We start from the raw sequence: 17867 nt of genomic DNA, 5'->3' as shown, positions 1-17867 counted from the left end.
AGTACTGTCTATCTGTATGTCGTGTGTGTCATATGATGAATTGAAAATGGGGGACCCTGATGGAAACAAGACGAAAGTTTTTCTCAGGTCTGCATCCTCTTAACAATTGTATGTATTGAGCTGTACTGTACTGTACCCATTCTGCAATCTGTTAATAAACTTTTCAATCAATCAATCAAACCACTAACTACAATTAAATGCCCGATCCGCTATCCAAATTTAAACAAATGGTTAACCCCCCACCAAAATAATAATAATAGGAATAGAGATGTGTTTTCATTCTCAAGTTGATAGAATGTATATTCGTATTGCCTTTGGTGCATTTTGTGGCTGTAAAAGGGTGTGTTTTCGTAATGTAGGCAATTTTGTAAACATCTCAGTAAAACAGATATTCTCATACAATGGATTAAGAACGTTTATAAAGTTAAAAGCTTATATTTAACATATTCCATCTGTAAGATCAAACTTGAAGAAAGTATAATTTAAGGCCCCTAGCATTTGGATTGGGCCTTGTGCCACAAATGACAAGGATAACGTGTCCCACAAAAACGGAAGACAATTGTACAAAACGTATTGTAGAGTTTTGGGAATATACAATTTGGACCTCTTGAGCGGGCTACTTTGCTTGCCTTTATAGAGCAACTGGAACATGCGTTACTTTCCACCTCTGCACTCTGGGGGTACAGTACAGTACTACAGTATAGGCATGTGATTCAGTTTCCTCTTCAAAAACTGTGGGCAGGACATTGTGTAAGTTAAAGACACAGGTTGACAAATGTTTCATGTGGCCCTGGGTATAATGCTCTGCTGAGTCAAGGCAAGAAGACCGCTGATGCAACACAAATACGCCTCTGCCCTTTAGATTGCCCTCTTTGTTTTACAAGTGTTCCTCACACCTGCCCACCGATTTCAAACTGGTAGCTGTGGGTGGAATCACCGCTCGGTAAGGGATTCTAAATTGGGAACATGAGGGCTGTCTTGCTTGTTCTGTTAAGGTCACTGGCGTTTAAAATGTTAAGTGTAGCGTTGAGTCACGGAGCAAATTCAAGCAAAAGGCATTTTGAATATTGCCAGACCTCTTTGATGCAGCCAGCCAGGGGCGTACATTCCCACCCCAGCCAAAACTCATGCACCTTTTAGTTAAAACCTTGAAAATATTTGTGTCCAGTCCACACATTCTGAGAGCCCACCCTCAGCTCAGAGTCCTGGGTAGCACACATGGGGGTGCAGCATTAGATGTCATAATTTCAAAAATATTATAATTAGGTAGCAATAAAGCTCTATGGTTGCATAGCTGTATTCATGGTAAGTCAGAATGACACTGAATTTATTTAGAATCTTAGCCACTTATCGACTGTTATCGGGATGAATGCAATCAATGTTATTTAGTTTCAGTGAGTCATATGGCTATTCTGAATGAAGTGCAATTTGATACTGGATGTTAACAGTGGCATTTGCACACCGCAGTTCCTCATTGTGGCAAGAAATGGCTCAAATGCACGAATCCTTTTTATTATATTCCTGGATAAATCAGTGATGTAAATAATGCTGCTTCATTTTGCAACGTTTTACTATGAAAAACATGTCATCATCATTTCTCAATCATTTACTAGAGAAAACACTTAACCTCGTTCCCAGCTTTATCTCGAGAGAGAAAACACTAGGATGAAACTGGAGGGTTGTAATTGGCTGAAAATAGCTGTCAATCATGTAACGTGCGTCACTTCCGTTGTCAGGTGGTGCTGTCGCTGTGGAGAGAGATGCGATCAGAGAAGAGAGCGGAGGCTTTTCCTTGATTGCTCATTTCGGCAACAGAACAGTGGCTAAAACAATCTGAACCCAACCCCTCCACGGTCTCTTGTTGGATGGGAAACAAACTCCATATGCACATAACTGCGTGTATTTGAGAAATGCCCGTGCTGTAACAAGACAACGCGGACTTTACTCGGCGGTTTTGGCTCGAGGTAAGCGAGGTTAGTATGAGCAGAAATAGCTAGCTGTAGCTTGTAGCCAGCTGGAGCTACTTTGTTTAAATGGCCTCCCGGCTGTTCCTTAGAATTCAATGGGCAAGAACGAAACTAGCAAGCTAGTCAATTCAATTGAAGTCGGATAGATACGCATATATACTAGCTATGGTGGATGTAATGCATATAACCCCACATTGTCATCGCTGCGCTCGGTAACTACTTTCTATTGAAAGAAACGCCAACTCCTTGTGTTGCTATACGTGCCCCTTTGTGTGGGTGCTGCTCGCTGCTGGCCACGTCCTTACTACCCAAGGAATTCACTCGGATCTGTTATAATTTGATATTTGTGTTTACATTCAGGCATTGCTCTTTGTTTATGCAATCATTCACCAGATAAACGTGTAAAGAGTAACGTTGTTCATTGATGTGGGTCATGTTTGTAAATACCAGGCTGGATCAAAGACACAGAGCATTTCACTCACGTCATGGGATGAGATTGGGCTCACAGTCGAAATGACAGGAGGGCAAAATAATAGTGATTGTTGTTGGTTAATATAGCCCTCGGCTTCTCTGATTGTTACGTTACTTTATTGACCATTATTATGCTCTACCTGCGTTTCTGCAACGCACCCTCTGTGCTTTATTTCGGTTACACCAGCTAACATAATAGCAACTGTATGATATCTCGTGGTCGAAATGGCTCAAAATACAGTGTAACCCGTCTCCATTGTCAATGTAGATTGATATATATTTTGATATGATCCGGTACTACGCATCATGACCTTGTAGGCTTTTGCCTGTAGAGTACGGACAAGGACGTTCTGACTGGACCAACGTAGTCAACTACTGCAGTATTCTGTGGAAAGGGCTGTATTGGGGAGCAGAGTTTACGTATCGAGTGCCATTTCAATCAGGCAACAGGGTTGAAGCCCATGTGACCTTCAAGTTGCTAGAGAATGCCTTTACTGGAGAGGCATCAAACCCTTTGTCCTAAGTCCTGCATTAGATCAGGGGGGTGGGTAGGGGACACACACACATTTTACACTGTACATTGGAATATTGACAAAGCCTTACTTGGTCATTTACTGTACAACTAGGTTAGGACATTTGTAGGGGCCAGTTTCGAATTGCAGTCTCACGTAGGTAGGTGTTTTTTGAGAGTGTTTTTGAAGGTGGGTAGTGATTCACATTCATTGATCAAGTATTCCCATCTTTATGACTACCATAGCTTGATAGTTAGCCAATCATTTGTCATGTGTTTGGTAATCTCCTCATCCGTCTTTTGTTTTCTTTGTGTAGTTGGGTATTATATTTATATGTAAGACCTCCTTGCAGAGCAGGAGGAGAGTAGCGTTTGGCCAGGACTGCTGCTTACAACGGATAGTCTCGTGGATGGATCTTCAGTCACCTGTGTGGTTGCTTTGGGCTGCGAATGCTATTTTTAAAGATATCTCATTCTGGTGGACACCGGCAGTGTGTCTCTTCTCTTCTCCTTTGTACGATGTGATTCAGAAACTGGGTGTTTGTGTTCTTGTCCTCCCTCTGGTACAGTCAGCATCAGATTAGTCTCTCTTGCCAGATCATTGGCTGTGCAGCGGGGCAGACTAGCGTCAGATAAGCATAGGCTGGCCTGTCATCACACTGATGTCATTTAGGTCAATGTGCGTTAGTTAGTTCTTGGTTGCTTTGGCCTTTGCTTTTTTGAGCTGTCAGAAGTTGGCTACACGCCACTGTTACTAATGTTGAATGATTAGGTGAATAGCCTAGGATGCACAAGCGCCAGGGTGTGTAGCATCGTCACTCTACACGTCAGTTTAGTGTTGTACCACAGTACCTATAGGTTCACACAGTGCATCGATTCGTTTAGCAAAATGTGCCTTGCTGCTGCATGGTTTCAAAAAGATGATGCAGGTCTTGTCCTGCTAAAATTAGATTCAGTTAATTATGTGTTGTTGTTGTCGTCATGCATTGGACTTCATGCAAAACAATAACCTAATACGTAAATTATCGTTGTTCTACCGTTGATGCTTTACTAGAATGGGCTGCTTTTTTTTTTTTTTTTTTTTTTTTTTTTTTTTTTTTTTTATGACTTATACTTTATTGCATATTTTTTCTTTTTGCACACAGTACTTCAGGACAATACAATGAATGACATATTTTGCATCAGCATGGGTCAGTCCTGAAGGACAACATAGACACCTGGACCCCTAACGTCTAGGTTACACTGATACCCCCCATATGGGGGGGAAGACAGAAAAAAAATAAAAATAAAAAATAAAGACATTAGAATAAGTAAACCTAAACAAACGAAAAATTCTACCATTTTTTTTTTTAATAAACCTAATCGCAGTGTGACTTGGTGTCATTGTGGCTATATGTGAATGCTGTCACATGGAGATCTGAGCTTGGGCGGGTGTGATGACTGAGTGGACATGGCGACAGACGGGCCAGAGTGATGACACTGTCTGCTGTCTGGGATCACAAAAAGCCTCATGGAAGTGAGAATTCATATGGCCCGCCACGCTGCCTGCCAGCAGATCTGCCTCCGCTCTGCCCAGAATGCTGTCCGAGGTGGCGCACGCACGACCACACATTTTTCAAACAGGAAAAAACAAGCATATTATACAGAGTTACGGACCCTTTGTTTCTTTGAGCTGGCCTATTTTGAACAGTGCATAAATATTTTGAGTTTGTCACTTGCGAAACACGCTCATTGGGGAAGTCTTGTAATTATTTTTTTAAGTTCGTCATCTCTCTCTGTGTCTACATCATTCACACAGGCCGTTTCAGTGCCATGTTTACAGCTTCCCAGGTGCTCTGTCTCTGAACCAGCTCACTGTCACTTTATCAAGCTGTATGCGTCCACCAAGCCGGTGTCAGAAAAACAACCCCCCCCCCCGGTCCCCTGATGCCTTTCTCGTTGACTTTCTAGTGATTTCCTTTATTGTTTTTCAGCAGATATGTGATGCAGAAGCCGAGAGGCTGGCGGGCGTCTTCCATGCTCTTATTGGTGTCATCATCACCCTGACATTTTAAGTATTTTTCTTGGAGGAATTATAGTCCACAGGAACCCTTGGGCGACAGCTGGGTGAATCACTGCACATCTAGGCACCATTTCCCTGTTACGGGAACCGTGGACAGTTTCATCACATGGGGACTCCTTATCGCCAAACAAAGCATACCTTACGTTCTTGAAATTTTGAGAGACATACATGTGGCCTCTGTGGCGGTTACAGCAGTGTGTCATCATGCAGTGTTACCAGTAGTTACCGGTTACCCTGGCCAGTTCCTTGTCATACCTGTATACAGGCATTTAGGTTTCAGACCTGAAAGGACATAGGCTACATGTCTTACCACACACACACAGGCCCTGGATAAGTGGCTGCACAGATTTTGAGATAAAACATGCAGATTAAGAGAGGAAGGATTTTCACAATGTATGGCCATGCACTGACTGCTAAAGCGGGAGGTGTGTTGAAAATGCTGAGTATGGAGTGAATAGAAAATGCTTCTATTTAAATTTTTTGTGCTCGTAAAGAATTTGGTGTCAAGAGAGGAGCATGCATTTACATAAGAGCATTAGCCATTCAATAGCAATAGAATGTGTGACATTCTCATGGCCTGTGTTGTAGAGGGCTGCTGAATCGCGGGGTGCCATCCTTCACGCCAGCAGCCATCATTCTGAATGGAGCCATAATGGCCTTCCATTCACACAGAGGTGTCGGTAAACGCGTGGGAGGGGTATTTAAAACGAGCCGCCCTAAAGTTTACCCCTGTTCTCTCTCGTACCAAAACGGTCTCGATTTGAGCCCATCAGGAGCACTGCCACTGTGGCCGTAGGTATACTCTTTTTTTTTTTAAGGAAAGACTATTTTAAGATCACTCGCACTAGCATCTGTCTGCTGATTATCGCATTGATGCTATTTTCTTCTACCTGATACTTAGTGGAACTAGCACTATGCTCTTTGTGGAGTTTTTTGTATCTTTACACATGTCATTCCTTGTCACTTTACCTCGCCTGTCTTTACCTGATGTAATCTGATTTGTCCCCCTACAGAGCTCCAGTATGTCGAAGCGGCGCTCTTCGGAGAGGGGGGCAGGGGAGACCTCTAGCAGAGCCAGCAAGCTCCTGTGTCCAGGGATCTCTGGCAGCAACGCCAAGAGAGCCGGGCCCTTCGTCCTTGGTAAGGGAGCCGCCAGGCTTCACTCGAGCCCTGAAAGAGGGGAGAGAAAGGGCCTCTCATAGCCGTGTGTCTGTGTGTAACCCGTGTGTACGTACTGTGCAGGAAACCGGGGGAGAGGGAGGGGGTCGTCTGTCACTGTGTGTGCACACACATACACACACACACACACACATGTGCGCCTCAGACAAGAATGTGAAGAATCTTTCTGATCCCCGTGACATGGGCAAGAAAGCTGTGAATCTCGTGTGCAGGACGGGTCGTCGTTTCTTCCCCTCGTTTAAAAAATAATAATAAAAAATCTACTCCCAGATTCTGCAGTGCAACAACACTTCTCACTGTTTGCAATGCAGAGTGTCAAAGAAAACATTACACTTGTGGTGTTAATGGATGCACGCACATGCAGCCTGTAATGGCTTGCAGTGAGAGCACACACTCCTACCTTTTGGTCATGCAGCTGTTCTCCTTCTCTCGCTTGCAGGGCCTCGCCTGGGCAACTCACCCGTTCCCAGCATAGTGCAGTGTCTGGCCCGGAAGGATGGCACGGATGACTTCTACCAGCTGAAGGTAAGCAAGTGCGAGCGTGTGCTTACCTTACCCACTTTGTTGTGGCAATATCAATGAGTTGATAACTTCAGACAATTCTCATGCACAATAGCCAATGAGAATTACCTCCCAAACGATAGCTACCATGTGCCCTTAGACATCTGAACCTTTGACCTTCCTAAACACACACGCTTTGTTGGTGTTCAGTTTATGACTCCCCTGTTTGAGTCTGGGACAAACAGCAGACTGTAGCTAGGCAACTTGTTTATTGGGGGCAATCCAATAATGTCTTTTATACACAAGGGTGAAGGGAGGTAGAGGCGGGAGAAAGGTGTAGCTCTGTCCCCACCTGGAATGTCAACTCTTAACCTCTTGTGTCCATGTGTTGAGTCACTCAGTGACCCTCCCTCACCCCCACGACTGCAGCGCCTGAGAGTCTACTGCACTGCTAGTTTACTACACGCCAGAACATGTGTCAAACCTCCAGTCCTGTTGTGTGTGTCCCCCCCCCCCCCCCCCCGGTTTCAACCTCCCGCTAAATGCTAAGCAAAGGGTTCGGTATTTGGGTGGAGGATTGCCTTCCTAGTGGCCGGTAAACACCCCCCCCCCCCCCCCCCCCCGCCTGTGTGGGGTTGTGTGACTTGTGTGTGTGATCTGACCACAGCCTCTCCCCTCCTCCCCATGTGTGCTGCTATGGTTAGATCCTGACGCTGGAGGAGCGGGCGGACTCTGCTGTGGAGAGCCAGGAGGAGAGGCAGGGGAAGATGCTGCTACACACAGAGTACTCCCTGCTATCCCTGCTGCCCAACCAGGATGGAGTGGTGCACCACCATGGCCTTTTCCAGGTAACTGCAAACCTGGAGATCATTACCAGAATTCCAGTCCCCCTATCCCTCTATTGTAACTCAGTTACTTTTTTTCTACTCTGCATTGTATATATGTATATTGAACACTTTTGTTTACACTTGTTTACGTACTTGACTTTCTATTTTATACTTATCTATTTTCATCTAGCACACTCAGGAGCAGAACAGAAAAAAGCATTTAATATAAAAGTATTCTGTATTTTTGTATGACAACTAATAAAGAAACTTGATCTCTATGTTCCTTTGTTAGTCAAAATGAATAGGGAGTTTGCTACTTTTAGCTATTGTTTGATTGATTGATTGAAAACGTTATTAACAGATTGCAGAATGGGTACAATACAGTACAGCTCAATACACACAATTGTTAAGGGGATGCAGACCAGAGAAAGACTTTCGTCTTGTTTACATCAGGGTCCCCCATTTTCAATTCATCAGGACATATATGACATACATGACATACAGATAGTCAGTACTGCTACATCTATACATTTATGACATACCCGATTTGCAAATACAGTACTGTTTGTGATACAGAAGGAGTCAGGAAAAGGGAGTATATACATTTGACGTAGAAACTGTACATTGGAGGAGGTTGGGTGGGGGGGGGGGTTGGGTACACTGGGATATTGACAACCATACTGGGTAATCTACATTGGAGGTGGTTGGGGGGGGGGGGGGGGGGGGCACACTGTATATACAAGCAAAACTGTACATTGAGGGGGGGGGGACACACACTGTACAAACAAACAAAATTGTACATTGGACTATTGACAAAACCATACTAGGTAAATGACTGTACATTGGAGGGGGTTGGGTTAGGATATTTACAGGGGCCAGTGTTGAATTGCAGTCTCCCGTAGGTGTCCCTTGAGAGAGGTTTTGAAAGTGGGTAGTGATCCACATTCCTTTACAGCTTTGGGTAGGGCGTTCCACATTGATGTGGCATAATTGCGAAACGTGTTTAGTCCCTTATTTGAGCCGAATCTGGGTTTAACATGATTTGTGGAGCTCCCTCTGGTGTTGTGATCGTGGTATTCACTGACCTTTGGGAAGTATTTTGACATGTACATGGGTACCTTGGTCGTGTAGTGTATCTTGTAGACCAGGCCCATTGCAAGTTGCTGTACTCTGTCGTCTACTCTAAGCCATCCTAGGTTGTCAAAGTGGGCAGGGGTGAGGTGGGTTCTAGGAGTAAGGTCAAGCAGTAGTCTGACCAGTTTGTTTTGAGATGTTTGTAATTTTGTTTTTAGCGCCTTTGAGGTGCTTTGGTACCATGAGGTGCAAGCATAGTCGTAGTACCCCTGAATGAGTGCTCCTGCCAGAGTCTTCAGGGGTTATGTCATGGATTCAAAGAGGAGGCCGCAATGGACTTTTAAAGGGAAAAGCTAAAGGGAATCAACCCTAAAACACAATTCTGTTGTTCCACTTGGACAGTTCAGTCAATATCTATAAACATAGAAAATAGTCTCCCTAAGCTGGAAACAAGTGCATCATGATTTGAATTTGCGACGGCATCAAGATAACATTTTCTGGAGTTGGTCCATTGACATCGAATTTGTTTTGTGGACTCATAATTTTAGTTTGATCTAATTAATACATCCAAATGACTTCTACTTTAATGTAGGGTTTACAGCTCTGAATCAGAAAATGTACCCATATCCATTGTCCTAGGTAGGAGTTGTTCCACCATTCACTGTCTTATGGAGCAGCTCCGGGACTTGTCTCTTGATGTCATCACTAGAGTCTAGGGCTGTACCGAATGTATTTTAGATATTTTTTTAAGATGAATAAATTAATAAATAAAATAAAAAAAGATTTGAATAAAGTGATTCATCTGATTAAATTAGTCTTTTTTAAAAATTAAATCAACTTTCTTTAATGAATATAACTCGTCAGTTTCGTCAACATAAATAATCCAATAATCGCAGGGCTGACCTTCAAAGCTTTTTTTGGCAATCGAAGCTTCGGGGGGGGGGGGGAATATATATTAATTATAATATATATATGTATATATATTTTATCTTATGTTGTGGGACTTGTGCAGCACTTTGGTAAACTTTGTTGTTTTTAAATGTGCTCTATAAATAAAGTGGATTGAATTAATTAATTAAGTAGCCCCTTTCGTGACTGTGACGCAGCCAACAAGGTTTCACTCAACTGCGCTGCCTGGGTGCAGTGGGGCTGCTCTCACAGCCAACGACATGACATTACATAATTATGTTGCAACCTTCGTCTATCAAGCAAACAATTGTATTATATTTAATTTATAATTATATCACAATGCACCTACAAAAGCAGATTACAATTAAATTAGCCAACTTGGTAACACATTAGTCATAGCAGCATAGGCATAGCCTTATTAATGTTTTGTGTGGCGTCGCCGTCGTGTACAATGATACTTACGTTTTTTAGGTGATTTGACGAAGTTGTTGTAGAGTTGTGATGTGCCATTTTCTTCTGGCATATCTGGCACTCGGCTTTTTGGGCATTGTCTTTGCATATTTTAAAGTGTAACCACACGTCTGATGACTTCTTCGTCGACATGTCTGCTGCACATGTCCTTGTTGTTTTCAACACAGATAATCTCCACGTGCTTGTTGTAGAGAGGTGGAGTTGAGGCGCCGCTTACTTTCGTTTCATTGGAATGGAGCAACACGATTGGAGGCAAAAAAAAATATATATATCACTTTTTTTTTACTTCGATTTTATTAATTTTTTCGAAGCTTGTGCCATTGAACGAAGCTTAGAAGTATTTAAGACAGCCCTAAATGGCACGGTTGCTACGAAAGTGATGGTGACGTCTTGATGGAGCACCAAGCGGATGCAGATAGGCTACATCATTTATGATAAATGTTTTATTTAAATTTTTATGACTAGTCATATACTATAATAGTAGGCCCTCGACCTAGCATACCGTGCGGCAAAGGGAACCGCTCCCGCCTACCTCCGGTCAATGGTCTCTAACTACACACCCTCAAGACCCCTACGCTCTGCATCTTCTGGCCGCCTCAGACCTACTCCTATCCAAGCTCCGGGAGGGTCATCAAAGAGATGCCGCCTATTCTCAGTCCTTGCCCCACAATGGTGGAATGAACTACCCATCCCAGTTAGGACAGCCGAATCCCGTCCAATCTTTCGCCGTCGACTAAAGACTCACTTCTTCAACCATTATCTGAAATGATAAAAAAAATAAAAACAAAACCCTAACCCTGACTAACCTTACTGTCATGCACTTGTCCTAATAAACTAACCTACACTGTAACACGCAACACTTTGATGAACATTGTTACTCAGCTGATAGAGTTGTACCCTTCTTGCTGTCTTGTCGCACAGAACTTGTAAGTCGCTTTGGATAAAAGCATCAGCTAAATGACTAAATGTAAATGTAGTGTAGCCTAATCTTTATCTGCAACTGTGAAGAAAAACCCCATTGGTTTAAACAGAATGAATAGACAAAAAAATATATATGTATATATTTCAAATGTTGATTTAGATTTTGAATGTCAACGTTATGAATGAAGCTTCGAACTATTCGTTAGTCCTACTAGAGTCTTGTCTCTCTGCTATTCAGCTGAAGGAGAGACTTATAATATGCACACATTGAAACTGAGTGTAGATTTTCTCCACAACAATCATTACAATTGTAATGAAGATGCATGTATAATTTGGCAGTTTTCAATACAGTTTATTGTCTTCAATGAGAACAAATAGCATTCACCCCCCCCTTCTACATCATGGCAATAGCATTCTGGTAACATCGTAATGTTATGGCGAAATTGGGCACTTCTATGGACAACTTGAATATTGTCAAATCATTCATTGAGGTTGTCAAAAATATGCCAGAAATAGTGATGAATTATAGAATTGTATTTCTTGTAGATCACCTTGTATTAATCGGCGGTTGCGTGGGTGTACTTGAGACATGTTGACGATGCCAAAGACACAGATGTCACCATGGAGACGTTTCTGTCAATCGATACTCTGTTCAAAACATGGCGTCATCGCGAGCATCACACGCACAAGTAAAAACATGCACTAACCTGCACAACTGATGACCTCATTCTCATAAGACAAATTATCTCCTTCCATTTTCCCAATTTACTTATTTCAATGCATATGTTCAGTTGGGAGCCTCCTTTGAAAGACATTGATCTCCTGCAGTCGTCATTCTCTTCTCACAGCTCCATCCATTCACTGTGACTACCCCCCCCCCCCCTCTTCCATTTCCGCCTCTTCTAACTTTGTTATTGTTCCATCTGCCTGCTCTCTCTCTTTCTCTCTCTTACACAACCTCCCATATTCTGTGCAGGCAGTGCTCTCAGAATAGCAGCATTGAGATCTGCGCTCTGTGATTCATTCAAGGCCTGCAATATTGATTGGATTATTATAGTGCATCTCCCCTGCAAGAGAACCGGTTAATAATGAAAGCTTTCAGAGGCCCCGGTCTCCTTTTTAAGAAAAAGAAAAACACCCTGACGACCTGATCCAGAAATCAATGAGGCGAGGTGACTGGAGCGGTGCAAGAGCTCAACCTTTTCTCCACCCCACAGCCCCAGCGACGAGGGGTAGGATGTGTCCTGTTCACATTGGTTACCGGTTGGTGCCTAGTTGCCGGTTGGTGCCTAGTTGAGTGGATCAGCTTCATTAGCCGCTGTGCTGTCGCATTCCATTCCAGTTGAGTTCATCCCCGGTGCCTCACTCGGGATGCGGGTTGGGCCGCCGGTGGAAAATGCATCAAAACAATTTTCTATGAGAGGTTCTTTCAACTTTAAAACCACAGCACTTGTTCACTGATCTACACTAGGGATGCTCCCCCCATGCCTCCGTGTCACTGCAGACCCTGGGAGGTAGAGCAGTCCAGGGTAATCCGGAGGTTCCCGCTCCTCCCGGGCAGCATGTTTAAGTGTCCTTGAGCAAGACACTCAACCACTAACTGCTCCTGATGAGCAGGTTGGCAGCTTGCACAGTTGCCTCTGCCGTCGGTGTGTGAGTGAATGTGAGGAACCAATTGTAAAGCGCTTTGGATAAAATCTCTATATAAATGCACCATTTACCGATATTAAGCACTCATCCTATTCATAATTTTTACTGTACAGTATAGACGTCAACCATTAGCGTGGGGTTATAGGACAAAATGTGAATTTAGATAGAATATATTTGTCTCCATTGGAGTGATCTAACATCCTTGTTACATAACATTTTGTGTCTTTGTCTTTACCTGTGGCAACGTTTTTTGTTTTGTTTTGAGTACATTTCCCCAATACCACATTTTATATTGGCCTGATATTCAATATTGAGATGGTTTCATCCCTAACCTCTGTACTCTGCATGATATAGATACGACTATATATATTTATTAGTGATAATATACCGCCGATATAATACCGGCCGATATGGTAATTTTTTTACACATCGGTATCGGTCCGATATCAAGATAGGACCGATATATAAAAAATATATATATATATACCGGTATATAATTTTTTTTTATTATTACATGTTTTGGTCTTAAATAGTTTCAAAATATCAGTAATTTCTAAAAATAAGTTACAAAAGTAAGAAAAAAATGCGTTTTGGAAAATAGCTCTTCATTTGATTATCATAAAGTGTTTTCTATACAGAGATATTGACATCGGTAAATATCGGTATCGGCCAGAACAGCAATATCTGTATCGGCCACAATTTTCACATCGGTGCATCACTAATATTTATTTAGTCTTACCGTATATATATCCGTATAGATCCATCCGCTTCTGTCTGTACATACATGCACATAATCCTTTTCCATATCTGTAGATACTATATCTTTATCTGTACATATCCCTTATCTATTCTTACTAGTTACGCTGCTGGCCAGTATGACTATGACCATACTGTCTTTATACCTGTATCACTGTACATATTAATATTACAACATCTGATTAGCACTACACCCAGTAGTACTAATTTAGTTTAATCACCTGTACATTGTATTACTATTGCACTCGACTGTTACATTTGCACTCTGGTTGGATGCAACCTCTCAAGTACTGTACTTGTGCCGTATAAGGACAATGAATTTGAATGTAATCTAATCACTGTGCGTGTTCTTCCAGGACCGGGCCTATGAGCTCGTGGAGGACGTGGAGAACAACAAGGTGCGCAGGATGAAGAAGAGGATCTGCCTGGTGCTCGACTGCCTCTGCGCCCATGACTTCAGCGACAAGACGGCCGACCTCATCAACCTGCAGCACTACGTCATCAAGGAGAAGCGGCTGAGCGAGCGTGAGGCCATTGTCATCTTCTACGACGTGGTGCGCGTGGTGGAGGCCCTGCACAAGGTGAGAGCTGCAACTCACAGAGTACATGCGTGTTGGATTTGATTTGAGTGATCATTTTGGATACGTGAGTGTTTGAGGTCCAAGTTTGTATGGTATGAGAAACATTAGTGAAATACCTGGATTCCATAAGTTCCGAGTCTTAACAGATCTTCTCGTCAAATCCTTTTCTCTTCTCACTTCCACAACTCCTACCCTCAACTCCAGTTATTCATGATTTTGTTCAAAATTCAACATAGCTGAAAGAATATTTTCATACTGCACTGAGTGCGTGAAAGCAATACGCATTATTCTTGTAATTATTCCCAAATAATTACATACAAAGATTTGATGAAGGATTTTGAAAGGCTTTGGATTCAATAAGCGGATTAGATTTGATGAAATGCTTTCAAACCCTAAATATCATAGCTCGGATGTGTCCCCATGTTAGTCAGTATACTGAGGCATGAAAACGCCATAACTGGTTTACCTTTTGGGTTTGTGGTCTGTGTACGTTCCATTTCCATTGTAATGCTCTCAATATCATGTTCTGTCATGCACATACTCATGGGATCAGGATATGAATTTGCGCACAACACCCTATTCTGTCTACGACCTTAGCTGGGATATTAGCCGGTTTTCAGACTATCCATGTGCATGTAGGCATAGTAATTGGCATAGCTGCTGAAATTGTGCTTGAATGTAAAGAGAGTTGATAACGAAAAGTAGTGTGTTAGAATTAGGGATTAGGGCAAAACTCTGCAAAACATGACGAATTAGACCCCCAGCCTTGTGTGAAGAAACAGGAGCTTTTGGGGAGCTGTTGTACCCGTGTAGGAAAGGCCTTCGCTGGGCAAATTCTTGCAGCCAGCTGTATTCTTCGGGCATGAACATCAGAAGGCAGGGACTGAATGAGGAGGCAGTTTTGTGGTCAGCAACTCTGACCTGATATGCATGTCCATGCATTTTTACTTGGGGAAACCACACGAGATGTACTGTAATATTTTTTACGATGGCACCAGCTTCTTCTTTTGTTGTTTAATTGCGGTTGGCAAACAAGGGAAAATATATATTTTTAAGACGAGACAAAAGTCATATAAACTATTTACTTTTCCCTTTTGTACATTGAATGACCATTGGAAAATCTTATGCCCATCCCTGGTTAGAACATTATGCCTTTGTCAGCATTGAGCTGCATTGTTGTTGTTTAAACTCAACACATCCCTTCCCGTGACTCATTTCCCATGTCCTGCCACTGCTAGATGAAAGCTTTTGGTTTTGATCCCGTGATTCACTTGACAATCTGACCGACCTTTCTCTCTGCTTTTCTCTCTCTTCTTCCCCTGCAGAAGAACATAGTGCACAGAGACCTCAAGCTGGGCAACATGGTGCTAAACAAACGGTAAGTGAAACGTCAGGCAGGCAGGCAGGCAGGCCCTCTCACTGGGCCCTGTAAGCCAGTTGGCCAGTCACTCCCTCTTATTACACCAAGTTAGCTTGCCAGTAAGTCGCCCTCTCCTGGCTCGGCATTGCACGAGAGGCCCCCGCCAGAGGCCCCCAGCCCGACCGGTCTGTATCCAGTGTACAGTTGGCCTTAAACCCGAGCAGGGGTCAAGTACTTCTCCACCCCAAAAGAGAGAGGGAGAGAGCAGCCACCCCAGCCTGAAGCCCCCCCTCTCTCCTCTTGTCTCTCTCCACTTTGCCGTGTCTACATGTTGAGTAAGAGTCGATGACTCATCCCCTGCGGTCGCATTCTGGAAGTTTGGGGGGAGGGGGGAGACAACTGGAACCCAGTGCAAAATAAAGACAGCCAGGAACGTGGCCATGTCTTTGTTCTCTGTGGCGGTGGGGGGTGGTGTGTGTGTGGGGGGGGGGCAGAAAACACACAGAGCCCCGGTGCGAGTGCACCTCAGGTCACCTCACTGTCGTGAATCGGATAGGCCCTGCGGAATGCAGAGCTCCCCTCATCCGTAATACGCTCTCCAAACACCATTTGTGTCGGGCGCTTTTGACGGGAGACTGGTGAGGGAGGGGGCTAGTCCACTCAAAGCCCTATTCTCTTTTTCTTTCTCTTTCTATCTCATGATTTGTTTTTCCGCCATCGTTCCATGTGTTTGCACAGCCGAGGTCTGCACGTGCACGGTCGGCGGCGCTGGAAAACACCCCACAGAGCCTTTTCATATGGGACTGACTGCATGACTAACACACACACGCTCCTCCTACGCAGGCTTTACACACCTTCGTGTACAAACACCCATGCGTGCGTCAGACAACGTGAGTCTCGGAGTCATCCCACCGGTCCGAGGCTTCCCCGTCTCCCCTGGCTCATCACCTGTGTGTTCACACCTGCCGTTAATATGCATCTCTGGTGATCTGCTCACAAATGGACAGCTCTAAGTAGGGATTGGCGCGAGTCATCGATTACTAGAGTAGTTTGCCGTTTCAACTGAGCTTGAGTTATTCTTTTCTTTCATAAAAATATATATATATTATTTGGTTACCACTAAATACGTCCACCAGGGGTTCTTGTTTCTTGTTTGTGCCACTGAAATTTTGCGAGGCGTGAGTTGTTGAAGGCAACACTACAGCTGGCTTGTCGTTGTCCAAAAGATGAAGGCGGTTCATGTTTGTGCGTTTCCAAGTTGCACCGGCAAGGTGTCGTCCACTTTGCATAGCACTCGTGGACTATTCATACAGACATGCCATTCCATGAGCGGAGAGATATGCTGCAGCGGACAAGAGTAGAGGTAGTGTGATTGTTGCTAATGGTGACCGACTGTTTTGACAGTACCCATTGTTGGGCATCGGGTATATTGCTGTGCATTATGTCCACGGAGTGAGATGTAATGAAATCGGTAGCGCACATATTTCTGTCTCGTTATTGCTGCTGCCAATGCGCTTTAACATGCATTCTAAAAATTACAGAGGATGGTCATCCTTTTGTTGCTTGGTAATACAGTTTCTGACGTTCTCTGTTGGAGAATTGTTTAATATGGTGAGGGCTAACTGAAAATAATTCTATATCCAACTACTTTTTCCCTGTATTAACTTCAGCTAAAGCGAATTACGTTAACAAACTGCATTACAGTTCTCTGCATCTATATTCTATATTCCCAGTGTTCAGGTCGCGTCATTGCTTTACCCAAATGGTGCATGTTTCCGCGTTCCCGTTTTGCGCTCTGATTGGCCACTGATGTTTCTGGTTGCACCAATCGTGTGACGGCAAGTTCTTTCCCCGGTTAAGCTTAGGCACTCTTTCGAAGTTGGTTAAGGTTAGAGTTTGTCTTAGAGCATGGCGATAGAACGGTTAGGGTTTGCTGCTGGTCGAGGCGGAAATGGGCGCGTCACGCGATTGGGCGCACATGTCACATGACCAGAAACGTCAGTGGCCAATCAGATTCGCAAAACGCATGAACCGTTTGCGTGTAGCCTTTTTACAAAGCTTCCGGGTTCCCGTTTTGCGCTCTGATTGGCCGCTGACCTACGCTAGTACGCCCCCCTCGCTATGAGCGTAGCAGGGGACGCTGAAATCGAACAGCTGTTACCTAACTATGCCCGATGCAAAATGGTTCTCTCCTCTTTGTATACCTTTGTCCTCACAAGTATTCTGCCAGGGAACCTACACCGGTTCCTGACAGGCAGCGAGCGAACTGGATATTAAATCGCGCGCGACACTGTCCTGATATGACGCGGCGCTTGTCCGAGTGTGTCTGTGTGTTTACCTGGAAGCACACGGGAGGGAAGCAGCCTGCGATTCTTGACCAATAAAAAGTGTTTAGGGGCGGGACTCGGCCGCGTAATCGCTCAACTAGAGACACAGCGAGCGAATATTTGGGGGGGGGGGAACGACATCGCCGCTCAGTTCGCTGTCGCTCGCGGCAGGTCAGGATAGTCTGATTGAAACTAGAGATGTTCCGATACCATTTTTCCCTTTCCGATCCGATTCCGATACCTAAGCTTTGGGTATCGGCCGATACCGATATTTATCCGATACCAGTGCATAAAAAAAAA

The 17867-nt window shown here is 43.9% G+C and overlaps 1 protein-coding gene across 2 annotated transcripts in view; it reads left to right on the top strand.

Annotated features, from left to right (window-relative positions):
- The first annotated feature begins 1758 nt into the window (after positions 1-1758).
- Positions 1759-17867, top strand: part of stk40 (serine/threonine kinase 40) — a 38809-nt gene continuing 22700 nt past the window's right edge. The window contains exons 1-6 of one of the 2 annotated variants that reach the window (XM_084336999.1): positions 1759-1964; positions 6025-6151; positions 6630-6715; positions 7396-7539; positions 13656-13880; positions 15206-15258. In XM_084336999.1, the coding sequence (XP_084193125.1) occupies positions 6034-6151; positions 6630-6715; positions 7396-7539; positions 13656-13880; positions 15206-15258 (626 nt within the window). In that variant the 5' untranslated portion in view covers positions 1759-1964; positions 6025-6033. Of the gene's footprint in view, positions 1974-6024; positions 6152-6629; positions 6716-7395; positions 7540-13655; positions 13881-15205; positions 15259-17867 lie in introns of both variants that reach the window. The other variant, XM_084336998.1, reaches the window with a different exon arrangement.

This window comes from Notolepis coatsorum (genome assembly GCF_963971535.1).
Source record: "Notolepis coatsorum genome assembly, chromosome: 19".
NCBI classification, from domain to species: domain Eukaryota; kingdom Metazoa; phylum Chordata; class Actinopteri; order Aulopiformes; family Paralepididae; genus Notolepis; species Notolepis coatsorum.
Note: the sequence above shows the minus strand (reverse complement) of the source record. Positions and strands in the feature narration are given on the sequence as shown.